We start from the raw sequence: 22,720 nt of genomic DNA on the forward strand, positions 1-22,720 counted from the left end.
CTCACTCTACTTAGGGCTGCCCTTGAACCTGACCCAGAAAATTCAACTGGTCCAGAATTCAGCAGCTTGGGCCCTTACTGGGACCCCATGGAAGGCACACTTGGGCTCCAACAGGCACTGGCTCCAGATTCAGTCCTGATCAGATCCAAGATATCGGTACTGATCTTTAAAGCCGTATATGGTGTGGGACCATTGTATTCATGGGACTGCCTGTCCTGTTATGCCCCCCAAAGAACACTGCACTCAGAAAATAACAAACTTCTGGTAGTCCCTGGCCCCAAACATATCCAGCTATTCTCAACTGGGACCAGGCCTTTTTGGGCCTCGGCCCTGGTCTGGTGGAACTCTCTGTCAAATGAGACTCAAGTCCTGCAGGACTAGTACAATTCTGTAGGGCCAGCAAGAGGGAGATATTCCACCAGGCTTATAATTGACAGGCAGAAAAGGTTTTACAAAAGCTGTCCTCCATTTTCTTTTAGTCTCCCCCACTCCTTTCCATCTTACTCCTCCCCTTTCCCTTGTTTATGCCCCTCCCTCCCAACAGCAAAAATATAAAAACAAACAAATAAATAGTAAATATTGCCCAGCATTTACACTGGCTAGATTTAACATGCTAGTGTCTGCGCTCTTGATAGGAAGGTTCAAACTCGTAGAGTTTGTCCTTGCTCTGCTATCCTGATCAAAACATTGATGCACGTGTTTTTCCATTGTAGATTTTATGTACAGGAACAATGATTTATTGGAACCTGTGTTGGCTGATTAAAAAAACTTATCTGGGCAGAAGACTCTCAAAATGCTCCTGACGCAGGTTGACCAAAGAACTCGTGGATCTATAGCTAGGTTTCTGTTTTCTGCATTGGAAATATGGGTTAAGTTAACGGGTTACGTACAATCGACTTGATTCTAAGGTCAAGCTCGCGACGGCCATGTTAAAAAGTGCGTCGGCGTGATAATAATGCCGATGCACCTCCCCAGGGACCATTCGCACGAACAGTCCCAATAGGGGCAGGGAAGGTTACGGGCGCAAAGCCGCTTCATCGCCCAAACGACGTACTCTTCCTGGCGCATCTTCCGCCGCGTTGCCCAGGCCAGGACTCCTTCCGCCCTGCACGACCGCTCTGGAAGGTCACAGGGCAGGGGCGTGTCCTCAGGCTCCGGGCGACGTGGCTGGAAGGTCACGAGGGAAGGCACGTCTGCTTGGGAAAAGGGGATAATGCCTTCCAGGCCAGCGGTCGTTGCGCATGGTAGCGGCTGGAAGTCACAGCTTCAAGAAAACCTGCCGCCGGGAGGCGAGGGTGAAAGAAACAGCGGCCTACGGGTCGCTGGGGAGCAAGGGCAGCACTGCTACGATGCAGCTGTGCCCCCCCTGCGATGGCTCCAGCTCCCTAGGGATCGGCGTTTTTACAACCTGTTAGCGCGCTGTTATTGGCCCATGAGGAAAGGGCCTAACTGTCAAGCTGTTAGATATGTTAGGAAGAATGATGTATGTTGAGATTTTACATAAGCCATTAATATTATAACAGTGTATTTTTGCTTCTGAATTGTCCATGGGCATAACTGCTGGAGACTCCTGACGTTGTCCATACAGTACTAGGTACTAGAAGGACCATGGTTGGACCATGGCCTAAGAAAGCTTCATATGTTTCACATAAAACCCAATGAAATGGAAAAACTGCTGGTCATTTCAAAAGACTTAACACTGCTGTGAGGGGGAGAAAACCACAAGTGAATAAGATGAATTCACAGCAGCAAACGCCTTTTAAAATCTTGCCCATCTAACCGGTCTAAATATTCATCTTATGCCTCTTAGCCCTCGAACAAACATATTTGCTATGAACCTCAAAGAAGACTCCCTGCTAGATCAGAGGCACATTTTTGGAAGCACGACCCTTATTACTTTCTGATCTACTGCTGCCATCTTCTGTGTTAAATGAAGCGGCCACGGCTGCCCATTTACCGATAGGCTATTTAATTCTCTGCCCCATGGGAAATTGTTCTATTGGTCAAGCAGACAGAACTGTGTAAATAGACCTACATTGCAGTGGTTTTTTAAAATCACTTTAAATCACTTTTTAATCACTTACCTCTAAGTGATTTTGCCGCTCGGCGACGACTCGTTCATCCCTGTTTCCAAAGAGCTTCTTGGGAGGAAATTCTAAAGTAGCCAGCTAGAAGAAATAACGGAAAATAAGTCAGCGGGGAAATGTTTCTTAAAAGCCATGAAAGGATGAACATCTATAAGCTACTCCTTTGAGCATGAATGGTGACATTATGTTTCTCCCACGCCTTTTAAGGTAATTCTGGTGGGCAGGATGCGAAGTCTAGGCTAGCCAAAATACCGTAGGAGTCTCATGAAGCAGACAGAGTTACTACATAAAATAAAGTAAAAAAATGCAATTTCAACCTCTCTACCCAGTAGAGCTGTGTTATGTTCAAAATTTTTTTGTAGAATGTTTAAAATGCGAATGCAATAGTATTATTGACCCATTCTTTCCTTCTCCTGAGAGAATTAAACACAACCATTTGGTCATTCATTTTCCTTTAGGGGAAAAAACCTCTCTTTTATATTGCCCAAAAGACAGCTTTAAAAATCTTTACTGAAAAAGAGTATGCTCTTGAGTCATGTTCATCATTTGATTTTTGGATGTTACTCTTCCAACATCCATTAAAAAATTAAAACGATGACAATTTTAAATTTTTAAAAAAGTATTATTTAAGTTGCTTTATGCTCACGGGCCCAGGATTTTCTCAATTTTTTCCAAGGGGCGTGTTTGACTTTTGATCTTTTGTCCTATTTTCTACATCTGAGATGAGAGAAATCTGAAGTGGGCTCATTGTATAGATGGCAAGGGAGCCCTTGACTTGCTTTTGAGCTCATAATGAAAGAAATGGTGTCCTAGTTTCAGTTTTTGAAGGTTTAAACAAAGTAACTCGAGCCTCATCTTCTCGAGAAGTACTGAAAAGTCCCGGAGTAAAAGAACTGGACCAAGACCTCTTCTGAAGCAGGAAGTAGGACTATATAGATTTCAAAAATTGACAACTCTCTTATTTTTCTTGTCCGGGAAGATTTCTCTAGCAAGTCAGTTGAAACAAAAAAAATCCCCTTGTCTTTGTCTGCATATCTCTTCAGCTCTCAAGAGACATGGGAGGGGGACCGGATGGAGGACCAAGTTTGGGAAATGGAGGACAGCTTCTAAAACAGAGATCGAAGACAAACCACACAGCACCCCAGTGATTCCGGCCATGAAAGCCTTCGACAATACAGTAATCTAGATAAACACTGACTGTACTCAAACACACACACACAGACACAGACACAGACACACACACACAAGCCTTTACTGGCATACAAAACAGGACAATATTTTAAAGCAAAACAAGTTTAAGAAATACAGTTAAAATTACTAATTTCCGGTATAAAATTTGCAACAGTTTCACAAAAGAGCACATCAGAGCTGTTCAGGAGATTGGGTATCTTATAACACTCTTGCCACTGAGAATGTTGCAAGAAAATGGAATTCATGTATTTCATGCGTATCTTCTTGTATTTAGGGCATACAAACAGAGAATGGTCAAGTGTTTCAACCGTAATCAGAGATCACATGAACAAACTCTTTAGAACGCTCCATATTCTGAATCTTCCTTCCAGCAGAGCTTTCGATGGCGGCACATTACATCTTGCAGTAGCTAAGGCTTCCTCTGCGTACTTGAATCAAGATGAAGATATGCTGCCATAATCTTTAACACTTGCATGGGATTAACAATGAAGTCGGAGAACGGTTGTCTTGGCTGCAAGAGTCAAATTATGAAAAATCAAGATCCAAGAGCCTACCTTGAACTAGTCTGAATTTCCACCTTGTAGCATAAGGAGTGATTCTAAAAGTCGAATGTGATATATCCCACCCGAAGGACAAGGCACATGTTGTATATTTTAATTCCTCATTTTATACCATTTCATGTAATTTTCCTCAACAGAGATTACAAATCGTAATCTCTTACACCAGTCTTCTCTCCTCCATTTTATCTTCACAACAACCCTGCAAGATAGGTTAGGCTGAGAGAATGTGACTGGTCCAAGGTTGCCCAGTGAAGTTCCATGGCAAGAGGGGATTCAAACCTGGATTTCCCAGATCCTCTAATCACGACACCACACTGGTTAAGTTGCAGGAGCTATGCTTGGATTTTCCAAATACTTGATCAGTAAATTGCAGAGGTGAAAATTCCCAGCTTGGTTCAAGGTCAGGATGGCGGTTTTACTCTTCTTCCTTCATAGTTTTATTCATCTTTCCTCCAAAGGCTGTTTCCGCACGGGTGGAAAACACTGTCCCTCGGGCACTGTTTGCACAGCTGGCACGAAGAAACCGCTTTTGAACCTTGCTCCCTGAACGAGGTTTTTCAAAAGCGGTGTCTTCCTGCCGACATCGCATTAAGCGTACCGGCATGAGTGTGCTGCTTTTGACCCCTCCGGTTTTCCGTTTTCTTACCTCTCCTCCCTGCACAGCTCTGGTCAGGTTGAGTGGACACGCCATGCTGCCCCTGCGACTCTCTCGAGGCCTAGCAGCTTCGGGGCTGCCCGCACGTTACCGTGCAAGCGGCCCTGAGCCTCCATCGGCATGAATTATGCTGGTGGAGAGCTGTTTCCTGTCGCTGTGGAGAAACGGCCATAATTTCAGTGCAGAGCCAGCAAAGTGTCGTAGTTTAGCCCTTGCCACACTGCCAGAAAGACCTCCCCCTCTTTTTGACTGTCCCTTTCCTTTTTCCAGGGCTATTAAAACAGTGAAACCAATCAAAGAATGGGAAAATGGGTTGACGTCTCCCAGGGCCTGACTCGCTGTCTCAAACGGAATTTTCCCAACTCTTCAGAATGGCAAGTAACTTAACACTGGAAACAAGCTGCAACACTTAAAGATGCAATCCTAAAAACTGTTTCAAACATGACACAGGGGGAGATAAAACAAGTCCACTGTAGCTCAAGAATCAGAGCTCTGAGATATGCAAGTCAGCTGCATGTGCTTCCTGCTTCTCGCCACAAAGGCTGCATAATAAATAATGCTGTTCTCGACTCTGTTTGAGCAACATGGAATCTGATAGCGAGATTCAAGGAATCCGCCTAGTAGATCATAATGTTGTTTCCTGCATTTCTTATAGATGAGTCAGCATTGTGGTATCAGGGTTGAGAGCTGTAGACTGTAATCTTGAGAACCAGGTTTGATTCACCACGCCTCCACATGAATGCCGTATTATTTATCTGATGAACCAGATTTGTTTCCTTGCTCTTACACATGAAGCCTGCTGGGTGACCTTGGGTCAGTCACAGTTTTGTCAGAACTCTCTCTCAGTAGCCCCCCACCTACCCCTGCTGCGGGAAGGGGATGGAAGGCGTTTGTAAGACTCTTTGAGACTCCTTATAGGTAGAGAGAAGTGTGGTATAAAAACCAGCCACGCTTTGGTCACATCATGAGAAGGCAGGAGTCACTGGAAAAGACAATCATGCTAGGAAAAGCGGAGGGAAGAAGAAGAAGAAGAAGAAGAAGAAGAAGAAGAAGAAGAAGAAGAAGAAGAAGAAGAAGAAGAAGAAGAAGAAGAAGAGTTTGATTTATATGCCCCTTCTCCTGCAGACTCAAAGGCTTTATGACCTTCTTGCCCCTTCCCTCACAACAAACACCCGTGAGGTGGGTGGGGCTGAGAGAGCCCGAAGCTGTGACTAGCCCAAGGTCACCCAGCTACGGTATGGGAGTGTACAGGCTAATCTGAATTCCCCAGATAAGCCTCCACAGCTCGGGCGGCAGAGCTGGGAATCAAACCCGGTTCCTCCAGATTAGATACACGAGCTCTTAACCTCCTACGCCACTGCTGAAGAGAAAGAGGCAAGGCCAACTTGAGATGGGTTGACTCTAAAAAGGAAGTCACAGTCTGCACTTTGCAAGATCTGAGCAAGGCTGTTAATGATATGGTGCTTTGGAGGACATTGACGGCACTTAATGCACGCATACTTCCATCCTTGCATAGAAACCACTGATATGCAGGAAATTTGGCCAGACCAACACCAGGATTAGTATCACAGAAAGGCGCAAAAAAAAAAACCACAAGAAACAAGGGAAACCTTTGGAAATTATACTTCAGCTGTATCCATGGATCTCTCAAAGGGCAGCAGACACACAATCAAAGAAAATTATAGGATAAAGCTTCCCAGTTATCTCAGGACTCACATGCACACATAATATAGATGCAAGTAAAGCAGGGGCCCTTCTATACCCTCTTGAACCGTCTTCCGCCCTTTATATGTCCCTGAATAGGCCTCCTGGATTCAGCGTTCGAAGCGTGGAAGCCAATCTGCTGGTAGTCTCCCTCACCCCTCGCTCGATCTGGCTGGCCTCTGCCTGGGCGCCAGGGCCTTTACAGCCCTGGCCCCGGTCCTGGTGTGGAATGCTCTACACAGGCATCTACTGTCTGGAGCCCTCGCGGGTTGCTTGAGTGAGTTCCACTTGGGGAGCCTGCAAGTTTCGAGGTTATTCCACCCGAGGCCTTTGGGAATGCTACAGTCCGCGGAGCTGCCTGCCCCCCCCTCTAGAAGCCCCTGCTAATGATTTGCCATCTCCAGCATTGCCTGGCACTGATTCCATCTATTTTTTTTTGGGCAGTGCCTGACCCTCCTGGCCTTTTGGTCCGAAGCGCCATCAGTATTTGGATTTGGATTGATAGATGAACTGCTGCTGTAATGTATTTTAATGTTTTTATTGGTTCCGCGGCCCTATGATATTTTTACATTGTAATTGCCTTTTATGTTTATGGTACACCGCCCAGAGCCCTCCGGGGGTTGGGCCGTCTATCAAGACTAACAAATAAATAAATAAAAATAAAAAGTAAGGAACTCCTTGGAACCTAGCCATCCAAAGAACAGAGGGGAAAGCATTTAGCCTAGCTGAAAGAAAAGCCCTCCAATATTTGGGGACAGTCAGTAGATGAATGTAAAGGCCAGGATATGTATGTATGTATGTAGTGAGGGAGGAGACAATACCAAAAAAAGCGATCACAGACTCTATGAGCCCTTCCAAAGAGGCTGAACCAATAGTCCTAATATCTCCATTGCTCCTAAGAAGAAGAAGAAGAAGAAGAAGAAGAAGAAGAAGAAGAAGAAGAAGAAGAAGAGTTGGATTTATATCCCACCTTTCTCTCCTGTAAGAAAGATTCAAAGGGGCTTACAAACTCTCCTTGCCCTTCCCCTCACAACAAACACCCTGTATGTGAAGGGTGGGTGGGAGCTGAGAGGAGGCTCCAAAGAACTGTGACTTCGCCCAAGGTCACCCAGCTGGTGTGTGTTGGAGTGTACAGGCTAATCTGAATCCCCCAGATAAGCCTCCACAGCTCAGGCAACAGAGCGGGGAATCAAACCCAGTTCCTCCAGATTAGAGTACACCTGCTCTTAACTACTACGCCACTGCTGCTAAGGATAATCAAGCAGCACGTCGGCTAAAAAGACAAGAGGCACGAGGAAAAGAGCCCTAAAAAAGAAAGTTCACCAATATATCACAATGCATCCCAAAGCTGTCCCAAAAAACCTATATATCACTCATAAAACCATTATACGCAATTTACACAAACCATAAAAACAACAACAAAACAAACAAACAATACACATCTATGGTTCACTTCCTATTAGCCTCACATTTTCATCCCAATGTAATTTCTAACACTCCTTAGTCTGATTCTTAGTTTTCTAAGTTAATATATATGCTATTCTTAGAAACGCCCAGCGCGTTTCACTCCCCGCTGAGCCCAAATATGGCCTATTGATGTAGGGCGGCAAAATGCTAGATCCCTAGAACAACCGTTCCTACAGGTGGTGCTGCTTCCCTCGCACCTCCCCAGAGCGGCATCCAGGTCAGCTAAAAAAACCATCCCTCCTGGAGGAGGTTTCCGCTTTAGCGTGTTCCCACCCGGCCCGAATGTGAATAAATTCGGCGCCTGGAGAACGCACTGTTTTCCCCATCCCCCCCTCACCTCGTTGTCCTGCGTCGCTCTACCGGACTGCTGAGACCCTCCCTTTCAGTACAAAAAGTAATTTTTGGGGCTGGGTTGGTTATAGAGGTAAACATCGGCTGCATCAGCCACGATAGGTAACATAATATGACAAATTACTTCACCATTTTGTTCATTGTAACTAGGACGGTGGCGTTTATATGCGGAAAGCTAATAAAACGTGAGTGCAGTGCCATTTGGAAGTTCATGCAAACCTTTTATGGGGCTATAAACATTGTGTAGATTTAACTGGATTCTAAATTGTTTACCAAAAAAAATAAAAAAATAAAAACCAGGACTAGTAAAGCCACCGGCTATTTAGAAATATAAATTTAGTACAGAACCAAGTTTATTCCTCTAAGCATTGAGCCACTTTCGCATCAAGACCCCAACTTCAAGAAAAAAAGTTTATTATGCAACCACTGTAAGAAGTCACTATTAAGAAATAAACACTCGCTTGCCCCTACAGTTCCTTCCTTCCAGACCTGCTCAAAGTCATCTGGCTGGCTCATTCAGCACATGCCAGAATAATGCACTTTCAAACTGCTTTTCAATTATGCTTTGAAGCTGTCTTGAGATAGCAAAATCCACTTGCAAACAGTTGTGAAAGTGGTTTGAAAACGCATTATTTTGCGTGTGTGGAAGGGGCCTGTTAGAGTTCAGGATATCACACATCATTGACTGCTGTTAATAACAGGAGTCCTTTTCAGCCCTCTCAAATTCTGGGAGGCCACCTTCACTGTGTGCGACCCTCTTAATGTATATATTCCCTGGATATGATGCTTAAGTACAAAAGATTCTGATGACGAACAATTTCGGGGGGAAAAAATACCCTGAGGCTTTTTTGGTGGAGATTATGGGAAAGGACTTTCCTAAGCCATATAGAACTCTGTTTAAGTCTATCACGACTGCAGCAATTCAATTCAATTCAATTCAATTCAATAAGCCTTCATTCATTCATTCATTCATTTCATTTCATTCGATTTCATTCATTTCATTTCGATTTCATTTTATTTTCTATACGCTTACGATCCCGAAGGGAATCGGAGGCCGGTGAACAACTTTATAATGTAAAATGAAACATTAGAAGCAGGAAGCAAATCAATACAATACACTTAAGAAGCTCCATCAATGAAACATCTTAACATACATAGAAACAGCGGCTAACAATTAACAAAGAATTAAACAAAAGAAGCGTCCAAGGGGCTCAGAATTAAAACCACCCAAAGAAGGGACTGGGGCGGCAGGCCCTCAATGTAAGAGCTCCTGATGTTCACCCAGTGCCAGAGAAACAAACAACGGTGGCGGTTTACCATATCAGCTGACTGGGCACTCCAAAGGCCTGGTGGAACTGCTGCGGTCTTACAGGCCCTCGCCGGAACTCACCTGGGTCCGCATGAACCAGGACAGTGGATGGAGGTGTTCCACCAGGCGGGAGACCAGCAAGCGGTAAAGGTTCTACAGGCGTGTATGAGGCCAGCCATCATTATTGGCATATACGCGATGAGTATAAAATACAGTTCCAGTTAAAAGAAAGTGAATAGTAAAAACTTCGCGTTTGTCATACATTCAGTTTGCAACTTCTGACAAAAACGTTGCCACTATAAGGCAACAAGTGAAAATCTGACAATTTAAAAAAGCATAGCTACTTTATCTGATTCAGTATAATCCAATCCCATGGGGTCTATAGCTTGGGATAACAGACTAGATCGGAGTTCTTGGTATAATAAGCAGTTCAGGAGAATATGTGGGATGGAATCCAGCTGTCCTATGCTACAGGTACAGAACCTCTTATTGCTTGGAAGACCTTTAAGATCTTCCACTATGTAGCGGAGATGGCATGATGTTAAATCTAGCCAGCATATATAGGCTCTCCTGTGTAAGGATTTGTAGTGGCTGTGAATATAATAGGCTACAGGTATCCCTAAGTGAAAGGAACTTGACATATTAAGTTGGTGAGGAGCAAGATTTATTTGCCAAGCTCTGCAGTTGTTGATAGTCCATTGCTAACAGCCTCTCTTTGATGAGGGGTCACGACTGCAGCAAGGACATTAAATGTGCAAAAACGGAGAGACAATATGATACCAACAAAAGAGGACTGGATTCTGAAAGTCATGGAATATTCAGAAATGGTGAAGTTGACAACACTACTAAGAAGCAAGAGGTGGGAGGGTTTTTTTTTTAAAAAACTGGAAACCTTTTATGGAGTATCTTTTGAAAACTTATTCAAATAGAGGAGTATTGGCAGGGTTTGAAATCTAAAAATCTGGACCATCCAGTTTTTTTATTATTTTATTTTTCATATTTACACCCCGCCCTTTCCCAATGGGGCTCAGGGTGGCAACAACAATAAATTACAATAAAAACAACTATAAAATTGTCATGCAATCATTAAAAACATTAAAACTACAATCAGATGGAGCTAAACAAAACCCCACAACTACACCCATGGAAGGCCAATGATGACAGCGGCCAGGCCGGCTGGTAAGATGGAAATGGCTGGTGGAAAAGCTCCGCCTTACAGGCCCCGTGGAACTCATTCAAGTCCTGCAGGGCCCCGATCTCAGGGGGAAGCTTAATCCACCAGGTAGGGGCCAGGGCCGAAAAGCCAGCCTGACCCCCTTTGGGCCAGGGATCTCCAGTAGGTTTCCCTCAGATGAGTGGAGGGACCTAATGGGGAAATACGGGGAGAGGCTATATCAGGGGTAGGGAACCTGTGGCTCGAGAGCCGCATGCGGCTCTTCTGCCCTTGCACTGTGGCTCCACGAGCTGAACCGCCGGCCCCATCCTTGCCTGCCCTTGGGCCGCGCCGCGGGCTTCCCCTCTTGCCTGCCCTGTTGGAGCGGGGCAGGCACTTTCCTGGCAGCTGGCGAGGCCAAGCTGCCGGCTTCATCCTTGCCCGCCCTGCATCCACGCGCTTCTCAGAATGAGCGGAGTAAAGGGTAAAAAACCCCAATATATATAGTGTTATCTTTATTTTAAATGTCAAAAATTATTTGCGGCTCCAAATGTTTTCTTTTCCCATGGAAAACGGGTCCAAATGGCTCTTTGAGTGTTAAAGGTTCCCTACCCCTGGGCTATATTCATGGCTGTATTCCATTAGGTGTTCTGAAATTGACGGGGAGCTCACTGAGAGTTTGAAGTGACACGAAAACCACCATAATGGTACGAGCAGCCCCTTCCGAAAATGATGTTCTAGTTGTGCAGAGGCTCAGCTGAGCAACATCTGCCAGTGTTTATGAAACATTCTCGTCTCGTGAGACCAAAACACTGCTGTAAATTTCAGCCGCCCCACGCCTCTGAGAAATGCTAATAATGAAAACTCATCAAAGGACAGCAATAATTCTTAGTGCTGATGAGATGGCTGTGTTTCTGACTTCCCCAAAATTAATAGCAGGTCCCCGGGCCTCCAGGAGCACAGCTGTCACACAGAAACATACCTGCGAACAAATACGCAGCCTTTCCCTGGATTTAATTTGCTGCGAGCAAAAAAAGCCGCAGCTTTCCAAAAACAAACCAGGCAGTACAGTGAAAAGTAAAAGAAAAAATGGTATCCAGGCTTCAAAAAATCCACACCTTATTTGAATTTTATTTTCTTTCTCTACGGATTGCAGTGGGCTGATGAACCCGAAATTTAACACACCGCTCTCATTTTCTGCATTGCAGGCATTCCAGCCTCCAGAACGCAAATTACCACCAACTCCTACTCGCTGAAGAAGAAAAGAAAGATGACACCTACTGCACTCTCCGGCGTGACGGAGCACCTTCGCCGTCGAAATCGGGGGGGCAGAAACGCCAGATATAAAATAATGAAACCTGTGCGGGGTGGAACTTTCACAGAGCTGTCCCGTAATTTGAAAGAACGCTGACTATATTATAATTTTTATTGCTCACATTCATTACAAAGTGTATTGCAATGAAATTGGAGACGAAGCTCAGAGGGGAGATGACAGTGTGAGATTGCTGAACTTGAGTTCATTCACAGATTCGGGAACAATGGAAACTTTCCAGGCTGTATAGGGACATGGGATTCTTATCGTCACTACGGATGCTATTTTTATGCCCCTAAGCATGTCTCCCTTGCTTTGGTCAAGGCGATGACATTTTGCATGGTGTCTGCATCCTGACTCTTTTCTTTTCAACCCCCCTCCCACCTTCTGACTGGGATATAAGGACTCGGGATTCTCCACTTCCACTTGTGTCTGATGAAGTGAGCTTTGGCCCCTTCCGCACATGCAGAACAATGCACTTTCAATCCACTCTCATAATCGTGTGCAAATGGATTTTGCTATTCTGAACAGCTGCAAAGTGCAATGAAAATGGATTGAAAGTGCATTATTCTGCATGTGCGGAAGGGGCCATTGACTTGCAAAAGTTTATATCCACCCAAATCTGAAAGCGTGGCTATTTCTGGTCTCCTCCCTGCTGTTCCAACAGTTATGATCTTCAGTGGTCCTGATGTGTGCACCTCCACCTTCTGGAGTATATACTCTGTTTCAGAAAAAGATGTTAGTGGAGTTGTATGTTCCTCCACCGCAGAACTCAACATGCTTGACCTTCCTTATTGTAGAATGCTCCGCCTGGGTCGTAGTGCCTAACTTGCCTTGCTCCCCCTGCCCCCCTCCCCAGCCACTTGATAGTTGTTCACTGAACTATAAATGCTCTGGTATAAACTAAAAATAATGCACAAAATAACGGTTTTGACGAAGACAGCATCTATTCAGGACTGTCATGTGGAAGCATACGATGTTCTTGACTGCCCCACCTCACCTGACCCATACTGAGGGCCCTTTCCCCACTTACCTTTGTCGGAGGGTTGCTGCGCGCAATTCCCAGCGTGCGCAATTCCTGGTGCGCGCCCTGGCTTCCACACAACCCTGCGCTCTGCGCGGGGTCATCAAAAGGCGCCATTTGAAAAGGCGCCAGGAATTACGCGCGCTGAGGGAGCGCATAAGAGGCAGCGTTAAGGGGCATTGGCTTCGCGTTCTCACAATGTCATCCCTGAAGTGGGGAGATTGCAGCTGGTCCGGACCCGGTATCTGCTTTTGGAGAGCCAGCGCGGGGCTTAAGGTAAGTGGGGAAAGGGCCTAACATCTTTATCTGACACAGAATATAGTCAGTACTAATCAAAAATGGCGTCTTTGTTCGGGCCACCATTTTTGGAACTTGGTCTCTCCAGCTGAGTGCCTGGGTCCAAAATTTCATTTTCAAGAAAAACTACTGTTATCTTCCCATGTGTTTTTGACACACCAGTAGTTTGCACTGTTCTGCTTTTTATGCTGTGAATTCAAATATTGTAATTTTATGCTTTCCCCTGCTAATTTATATGGGGTTGCTTTTATGTTAGATCTCAACAGTATGGTTTTAGTACATTAACTCACAAGTTTTTGAATCTGAGAAAAATCTACATCTTTTTGAAAAACAAACAAACCCTGAGATCACAATAAATAAATTTATCCATCCTGGAGAGATACGTTTTCTAAAAATTTTGAAACCTTGGGGAGCCCCTTTAAAAACACACAAACTATGGAAAACCGAAATATGTGCAATACTTTCTCATTAAAGCTAAACATATGCAGCAGAAACTGTATTTCTACTCATATTTATGAGCTTTAAAAGAAGAAACATATTCAAGCAAAATTGCAAACTGTATGAGAAAGAGAGAGAGAGATGCAAACTGATACATTGGCACATACAACTTCGTATTCATCACTCAAAAAGTAGGAAAAAGTAAAAGTTGAAAATAGGACTCACACATTTCCCAGTAAAACAAGACGACATTGTATTCTGCCCAGGGAGGTGTACCTGGACCCCCAATCTCAATCTTTAGACAGTTTTATGCAGCGTGGCATTTCATTAGTTCTTCTGCCTACCAGCAGTTTTAAATTGTTGATTTCAATTTAGAGGTTTGTATTTTAGTATTACTTACAATGGAAGTCGCTTTGATAAAGGTCTTCAATATATAAAACAAATGAATATTTGGACTACAAATCAGCCTTAATATTGAGGTCAAAGCAGTAAAAGGCCTATTATTAGCATAGGCGATAGACGTCCACTTTAAACTCTAATTTGTCCAGCGTCCATGGATTTTAGAGATGTCCTGATTTTTGGAAGAGCTGCTGCACTGCCTTCAGAGGCAAGGCAGTCTGGCAACCTCCAGCACGCAACGCCAGGGCTTACTGCCTTCTGGGAATTATTCCCGTTCCTGCCCTGTGACAGGGCGGGAAATGGGAGAAGCGAAAACAGTATCGCGTCTTTATATTCTTCTACAACCACCCGCCGCCCAGTTTACAAAGGTGACCATCTGGTCACCATATATTAGCAATAGTTGGATACAAAAACCAACACCACCAAAAACAGTGAGGTTCTTAGCAGTATCTCAATAACAAGAATACTTTGTGTTATTGGTTGTTGTGGGTTTTCCGGGCTGTGTGGCCATGGTGTGGTAGATCTTGTTCCTAATGTTTTGCCTGCATCTGTGGCTGGCTTCTTCAGAGAGAAGTGTGTTACACACAACAACCAGTTGAGTCCGGCCGTGAAAGCCTTCAACAATACACTGTGTTTTACATTAATTATGGACAAGAATATAAACATATCCTTGAAAGGATGGGGCATATGTTTATAGTATCCACAGGAATATCATCTAATCCTTTCCATTGTCTCATATAAAAAATCCTTATATTGTGTAGTTCTTAGAAAGCATTAATTGTGAATAAAACCTTATTTTAAAAAGAAATGTTCTGAGAATATTCGGTACGAATTCCTTCCCCAAGCCTTTGTTTTTTTTCTGGTAAAGTGAAACCCCACTCCTCAGCCTTGTTCTACCAAGGCCTCTGTAACCTCTAATCCACAGCATCATGCTGGCAGGGGATGATGGGAGCTGTAGTCCATAACATCATGCTGGCAGGGGATGATGGGAGCTGTAGTCCATAACATCTGGAGGGCCGCAGGTTTGACACCTATGCTCTAATTCAACCACCGACAGTGGGAAGGAGAAAACATATTTACTTTGCACTTCCAGTCTGCATTTCTGCATTATAAAACTCTGCAGGGCTGACAAATTGCCCTTTTCGAGCTTTCCGCTGCACATTCCATCCCAAATTATATTTCTCAACCTCTGTTATTAATTAAATTTCTACCCTCCTCTCCGCTGCCGTGACAGGCTCAGAATGGTTTACAAACATCCATTTTATAATAAAATCAGGATAATAACAGTTTCTGGGGGCCTCAAATAAATCCAGCAAAGGACGGGACAATAAAATAAGGATACTAATGTGGACATTATGCAACCTTAATAAACAAAGGAGAAGGAAGCAAAAAGGGGTCGAGAACCTTGCTAAGATGGATAGACGTTGTTGCTGCCCTCAGTCATAAACCTGGCAGAACAACTGTGTCTTGCAGACCCTGTGGAACTGAGATACATCCTGCAGGTCCCTGGTCTCATCCGACAGAGTGTTTCACCAGTTTGGGGGCAGAGCAGAAAAAGCTCCGGCTAAGAAAAACTGGACATTTTTTGGGCCAGGGGCCACCAGTGAGTTTGTTATTTGCAAAGTGTAGTGGTCTCTGGGGATGTATTGGGAGAAACGCTCCTTAAGAACATAAGAACATAAGAACAAGCCAGCTGGATCAGACCAGAGTCCATCTAGTCCAGCTCTCTGCTACTCGCAGTGGCCCACCAGGTGCCTTTGGGGAATCCATATGGCCAGGATGTGAAGCGCAATGGCCTTCCTGCGGCCTGTTGCTCCAGAGCACCTGGACTGTTAAAGGCATTTGCAATCTCAGATCAAAGAGGATCAAGATTGGTAGCCATAAATCGACTTCATAAATCTGTCCAAGCCCCTTTTAAAGCTATCCAGGTTAGTGGCCATCACCACCTCCTGTGGCAGCATATTCCAAACACCAATCACACGCTGCGTGAAGAAGTGTTTCCTTTTATTACCGGTAGTTCTAATTCTTCCCCCCAGCATTTTCAATGTATGCTCCCTGGTTCTAGTATTGTGAGAAAGAGAGAAAAATTTCTCTCTGTCAACCTTTTCTACCCCATGCATAATTTTATAGACTTTGATCATATCCCCCCTCAGATGTCTCCTCTCCAAACTAAAGAGTCCTTGAAGGTCGCAGACTGTTTAGGGCTTTAAAGATTAATACCAAAACCTTGAACCTGATTCGGTATTCCATCTGGAGCCAATGCAGCTGATGGAGCACTAGTTGGACGTGAGCTCACCATGCTGTGAAGACCCATGCAGCCACATTCTACACCAGCTGAAGTTTCTGCAAGTCGCAATCTCAAAGAGACAGCCACTGCATAAAAGCAAGGATTATGGCAGTCCAATCTGGGAGAGTAGCTCCACTGCATAAATCACTGAGGAGCTGGAGTCAAGGGCTGGGACGGAGATGGGGCACCAGTTGCCTAACCTGGAGTAGATAGAAAAATGCCAGTTTGACCACATTTGTGACCCGGGGCTCCATAGAAAGAGAGGCATTCAGGATCACGTCCAGGTTCCAGACTGGATGGCTTAGGTGTCAAATGCACATAGTTAAGAGCTGGGAGTTGGCATCTCACTCTGATATCTCCCCCGGCCCAGTTATAGGATCTCCATCCACAAAGGATTCAGTTTCAACAGGTTTTGCTTCATCCATCTCACCATGGCCTTCAAACAACTGACCAATGTATCCAGGATGGCCTTTGGCCGGCTGCTTATCAACAGGTATATCTGGGTGTCTTCTGCGAACTGGCCACAATGCAGTCCAAAACTCTGGGCCAACTGGGCAAGAGGGCACATATAGATATTAACTATCATCGAAAAGAGGACCACTCCCTGTGGGACACCTCACACCAGCAGGTGATGCAGTGATGTCTTCTTCCCTACTGCTACCCTCTGCCCCTGTCCCTGGAGGAAGGAGATCTGCCAACCCTAACATTTATCCATTTTACAGATGGAGAACACTGATGCAGAGTCTTAGGCGACCCCTGTGAAAAGGGTCGTTCGACCCCCAAAGGGGTCCCGGCCCACAGGTTGAGAACCACTGCTTTATTGGCATACAAAACAAAATTTCAAGTAAAACAAAATTAAAAAACACAGTTAAAATTACTAATTTCCAGTACAAAAATTGCAACAGTCTCACAAAAGAGCACATCAGAGCTGTTCAGGAGGTTGGGTATCTTGTAACACTCTTGCCACTGAGAACATTGCAAGAAAATGGAATTCATGTATTTCATGCGTATCTTATCATATGTAGGGCATAAAAACAGAGAATGGTCAAGTGTTTCAACCGTAACCAGATCACAAGAACAAACCCTTTTAGAACGTTCTTAAATCTTCCCTCCAGAACAGCTGATGGCAACACACGATGGCAACCGAATAAGCAAATAGTCACATCCTCACATTAAAATACAGAGACAGCAGTCGAGAATTGATCAAGTAATGAGCTATAAAGTTCACCTCTACAGGACAGTGGGTACAATAAAGCATTTGGTGCATTTTGGTATTTGTAATAAATATTTGAAAAATTAAGAGTCAGAAGATTAAGTGTGGAAAATAATTTTAAGATATATGATGACACGGTGTAGCATTTTGAAGGGTTTTTTTGTTTTGCTGAGGTGGCATTGGAACGAACATCAATCCAGCATCCTCACATTGAAGCATATGGCAATAGCCTAACTGTTTAATTGCAAATGCTGTCAACGAGGGATTTAAAAAGCTATCAGCATCATTCAGAATGCGTTTAGCCCTAAACTTCAAGCTGTATAATTAAACACAAACCAGCAACGTTCAGAGGACGCTCTGAAATATTCGAGGCGACGTTAACCATTTGCGGGGATAAAAGAAAAAGATCTCAATTCCAAAACTCCACAGCCCTCGCCTTCAGAATAATGTTTTAAATATCCTTATGTAAAAATGACCCTCTTATTTTAAGGAAGTGCATGTTTCCCGTGCAATTTGCTATTCCTTAACCTTCCACTATTAACACACTTCCGGAAACCTCTCAAGAGGACACAGAGACTTGACTAGGCATGTGTGAAACTGGACTTATGGAGCTAGTTTACTTATGGAGCTAGTGCCCCCAGTGTTAGAGAACACAAGGAAACAACCAGAGAATGAGGATCAACAGGTTCCTCTGGAGTTCCGAGTAGATTTTTAGTATTGGTGTGTTATTATTGGGGGTTACTAAATGGTGATTTTGCCACGTGATTTTTGCCTTAGTTACGCCCCTCCCCTCAGCAGTAGCGCGCAGAACTTGAAGCAGTCTAGCAGGAGGTGCACCGGCGTGCGTGGCAGCCTGCGCCTGCGTGCATACGTTTCTCGCCCAAGGACTGGCGCAGCAGCTGCGTCCCTACCACAGCCCTGCCCAGGAATGCCCTGCCCCTGGAATGCCCGGCCACGCCCCTGTCGTGCCCTGCCCAGCCCCATTGGCGCTATGCCACAGTTTGAATCCCACCACCATGGGAACCTGTTACTAAATTTTTTGGATCTCACCACTGGAAACAACCCCTAATAGTTTGCCCAGGAGTTTGCAGGACCCCATCTGGTTGAAACAAGGGCCCTGCTGGTGGCAGAAATAAGTATTTAAGGAGCCTAGGGTTGGATAGGTTGAGTTCAGCAATCCTTGAAGCAACCTTGAGTTGGCTCAGAAGAAAAGCTGCCTCCCCAACCACAGTTCACCACACATGCTTACCTGTGAATCAGGTGGAAGAACTCTTCTCCTATTACAACGGCCACAAGGATAATTGCCCCATGAGCACCAGAAAAAAGGAGATTGGTAAAGATACTATCTCATCCCCACAGTAAGGCGCCAACAGAATCATGTTTTTATGCCTATTTCTGGAAAGTTGACCAAACTGAGCTGTTTTGAATCTGTAATCTTTTTGAATCTGTTTTGAATCTGTAAACCATGTGATCAAAAATAACTGTTTATTGAAGCTAGTCATTTAGGTTGGAGGGCATTGTGTTACCGTTGTTTTCCTTTTACCTCAAGGTGACCAGACGTCCCGCTTTTGGCGGGACAGTCAACTGAAACAATTTGTCCGGGTTTTTAATTCTTCGATTTTTTTGGAGGGCTGCCGCGCGCACTGCCTTCTGGGGGCACTCCCCTTTTCGCCCCTGTCACAGGAAAACAGAACGGCGAGAACAGGGGAAGGCGCCCAGAAAGAGCAATCGCGGCTATCTATCGCTACCGCAACCACAGGGGCGCCTGCCTTCTGGGGGTGCTCCCACAGTTTTCCAGCCCTGTGACGAGTGCGGAAGCCAGGCATGGTATCAGCGGCTCTAATCGCGCATCTACGTAAAAGTTGAAAATCTGGTCACCTTATTTTACCTTTAGGGTCAGTTCTAAAAGATAGTGATGGGGGACTTCTGCTCACAGTCCTGGACCCTAATGGGGTTCTCTAAGGCTTGGTCCTGCCCCCTACTCTGTTTACCATCTATATGAAGTCACTGGGTGAGGTCATCAGGAAATTTGAAGTCAAGTGTCATCAATATGTGGAGGACACCCAGTTCTACCTCCATTTCATCAGGGTCTGGAGAGGCACTCTGTGTGCTGGATTGCTGCCTGGAAGCAGTCACAGGCTGGACGAGGACCAACAAACTGAGGCTGAATTCAGACAAGACAGAGGTTTTCTATGTTCTGGGCTCCTGAGTCAGCGAGATCACGAGGCACCCAGTTCTGGATGGAGCTGAATTGGTCTAGTTTGCCAGTTCTGTCCGTTTTTGGCAAAGGGGACCTGGCCACAGTATTACACACAGAGGTGGGATCCAGCAGGTTCTCACCAGTTCCCAAGAGTGGGTTACTAATTATTTGTGTGTGCCGAGAGGGGGTTACTAATTGGGTCTGCTTTTCTGTTAGAAATTCCATTAGGTCCAAAAATCATAAAGTCCTGTTGTTTCCTATGTGGCTGGTTAGCGAAGGTAGAAAACGGGATAATTCTCCCTGTTGGGCTGTTTTAGAAACAGAAATATGGAAAAGGTCCTTGTTTAAGGAAAAATATCCTTCTTTTGCTTTCTAGAAACAAAATTAAGTATTTGTAAGTATTAAGTATTTGACAGGCAGTCAATTAGAGGAGAAGTAGTTGTTTCTGTTGGCAGTAGATGATAGGACTTGCTATAATGAGTTTAAATTATGGACAGAAAGATACCAGCTGGAAATTAGGACCTTTGTTTTTCACAGTAAGAGTTTTTTACAGTAACAGAGAAATTATTAATGCCGTCCCGGAGATGTGACCCGCCCCATGGTGCCGTAGCCCTTCCAGCCCATTGAGGCATTACGCCACTGTTTGAATCTCACCACCATGGGAACCTGTTACTAAAATTTTTGGATCCCACCACTGGTTACACACTCTGGTAACCTCCCAATTGGATTACTGAGATGTGCTCTATGCGGGGCTATCCTTGAAGACGGCCCAGAAGCTGGAATTGGTGTAGCAAGCAAAAGCTAGGACAGTGGTGGCGAACCTTTGGCACTCCAGATGTTATGGACTACAATTCCCATCAGCCCCTGCCAGCATGACCAATTGGCCATGCTGGCGGGGAATGATTAAGTATGATCCATAACATCTGGAGATATAAGAACCACTCCTGAAGACTAGAATGTTAGCCGGTACATCTGGTTGGACACACATCAAGCCAGTCCTTAAGGGGTCAATGTGATTTTTATTGCTGTTTATTGCTGTTTTAATTGTTATATTTTGTTAATGGTGTTTTTATTGTTTTTTTAACAACTGTTATATTGTATTCATTATGTTTTTGTTGTGGCTTTTAATTGGTTTTTAAAAATTTGTAAGCCACCTAGAGACGCTAGTGTGAAGCAGGGTATCCATACCATTAATATTTTTTTCTATATGTTAGTTGATTGTGATAATAAATTACACACACTCAGATTTGTCATCTGAAGCAGCATGTACAGCAGGATTGGGACCACAGTAAAGGCTGAAGAGGTACTCTGCATATGGGTTCCTGTTAGCTTGAGACCAAGGTGTTATGCTGCCACAGGAGGTGGTGATGGCCACTAACCTGGATAGCTTTAAAAGGGGCTTGGACAGATTTATGGAGGAGAAGTCGATCTATAGCTACCAATCTTGATCCTCTTTGATCTGAGATTGCAAATGCCTTAACAGTCCAGGTGCTCGGGAGCAACAGCCGCAGAAGGCCATTGCTTTCACATCCTGCATGTGAGCTCCCAATGGCACCTGGTAGGCCACTGCGAGTAGCAGAGAGCTGGACTAGATGGACTTTGGTCTGATCCAGCTGGCTTGTTCTTATGTTCTTATGTGTTAACTGGGGTTATTCGATTTGTTTTATTATGGTTGTTCTTGTTTTGTTGTACACCGCCCTGAGCCTTTCGGGGGTAGGGCGGTTTATCAAATCGAATAAATAATAATAATAATAAATAACTATTAGACTCTTTATAAAAGTTATTCTCAAGACACAAAGGTGATTTGCTTGTCCGCCGCATCACTTAAATCCTTTCCCATATAAACATACCATCTACATTTGTGAGGATAACATGAGCTCCCACCTCCACCCCCCCAAAAAAAACTTCCAAGAGTCTCAAAAGAACTTAATGGAATGTAGCTCTCAAAATACTATTAAAATATAAATAAAGGGGGAATGAAGACAGCCAGTGAATAAAACATGTGCAAAAGAGCCCCAATAGGAAATTATCCGAAATTACTAGTTCAAGTTCAGTTAAGCCTAAGCAAGCGATAATTCTCTAATGCCTAGAAGTTTAAATTCACTACGATAGTCAAGAAAATGTCAAAGAAATCTCCAAGTCGCTATATTTTATCTGAATGGATAATACTTCTTTCTTAAAGATAGAGCAATGGGGGCCGGGGGGGGGGGTTTCCCACACCAAAATTCCCACTTGGAATCACAAGGTCCAAGAAGGCGTGTTTTACAGGAGAACAACAACAACAGCAAAAATGCAAATTCTTATCTGAAAACTCTCCCACAATTTATTTATTTATTTATTTATTTATTTATTTATTTATTTATTTATAATTAATTTCATATACCGCCCCTCCCCCGAAGGGCTCTGGGCGGTGAACAGCACAATAAAACCACAATTACATTAAAACCCCATTAAAACAGCAAATTAGCAAAATTACATTGGCGTCCAGCATAAAACTTCATAAACCCACCCTGGAAGGAAACAAGATAAGAGAGTGGAGGGCCCCCAGAAGTATTAAGACCCAGAGTGTAAAGGGGAAGGAAAGAAGGCTCATCGTGAGCAGCGGCCCCCACCAAAAGCCAGTGGAACAGTTAGGTGCCCACAGGCCCACGCCGGAACTCTCCCAAGATCCCTTGGGAGGCCCGGATAGTTGGTGGTAAGGTGTTCCCACCAGGCAGGGGAGACCCAGAGCTGTAAAGGCCAACCCTGGCCGAGGTAGAGACCAGACACACATCATCGAGGGGGCCAGGGACCACCAACAAATTGGCCTCTGGCCAACTTAGAGGCCGTGCAGGAGGGACTATATGGGGTAAAACCGGTCCCGGAGATGCAGAAGGTCCCAGGAATGCAGCGTAAGGTAAGGTGAGCCAAGATGGTCACCTTCAAGAACTTCCAGCGGGATGGGTGGGGCGGGGCCCACCTGCGCGCGCGATGCACACACACACACACACTCTCGGCGCGGCTGCGCACTTTCGCGCACACACACAGAGCGCACTGCCTTCTGGGGCCGCAGGAGCGCACAGCCTTCTGGGGC

At 44.7% G+C, this 22,720-nt stretch overlaps 2 protein-coding genes across 2 annotated transcripts in view; one reads left to right on the top strand and one right to left on the bottom strand.

The window, feature by feature from the left end:
* The window catches only part of LOC125438158 (kinesin-like protein KIF16B), a 34,540-nt gene extending 30,011 nt beyond the window's left edge, over positions 1-4,529 (bottom strand). Inside the window, exons 1-2 of the mRNA XM_048506395.1 lie at positions 4,437-4,529; positions 2,085-2,168 (exon numbers count right to left, since the gene is read on the bottom strand). Of these exons, the coding sequence (XP_048362352.1) occupies positions 2,085-2,168; positions 4,437-4,529 (177 nt within the window). The remainder of the gene's footprint in view (positions 1-2,084; positions 2,169-4,436) is intronic.
* Positions 4,530-10,481: 5,952 nt separating this feature from the next.
* The window catches only part of LOC125438166 (kinesin-like protein KIF16B), a 55,101-nt gene continuing 42,862 nt past the window's right edge, over positions 10,482-22,720 (top strand). The window contains exons 1-4 of the mRNA XM_048506405.1: positions 10,482-10,503; positions 11,686-11,868; positions 12,590-12,685; positions 14,097-14,163. Coding sequence (XP_048362362.1) covers positions 10,482-10,503; positions 11,686-11,868; positions 12,590-12,685; positions 14,097-14,163 — 368 coding nt within the window. The remainder of the gene's footprint in view (positions 10,504-11,685; positions 11,869-12,589; positions 12,686-14,096; positions 14,164-22,720) is intronic.

Source organism: Sphaerodactylus townsendi, linkage group LG01 (assembly GCF_021028975.2).
Source record: "Sphaerodactylus townsendi isolate TG3544 linkage group LG01, MPM_Stown_v2.3, whole genome shotgun sequence".
Lineage (NCBI taxonomy): Eukaryota > Metazoa > Chordata > Lepidosauria > Squamata > Sphaerodactylidae > Sphaerodactylus > Sphaerodactylus townsendi.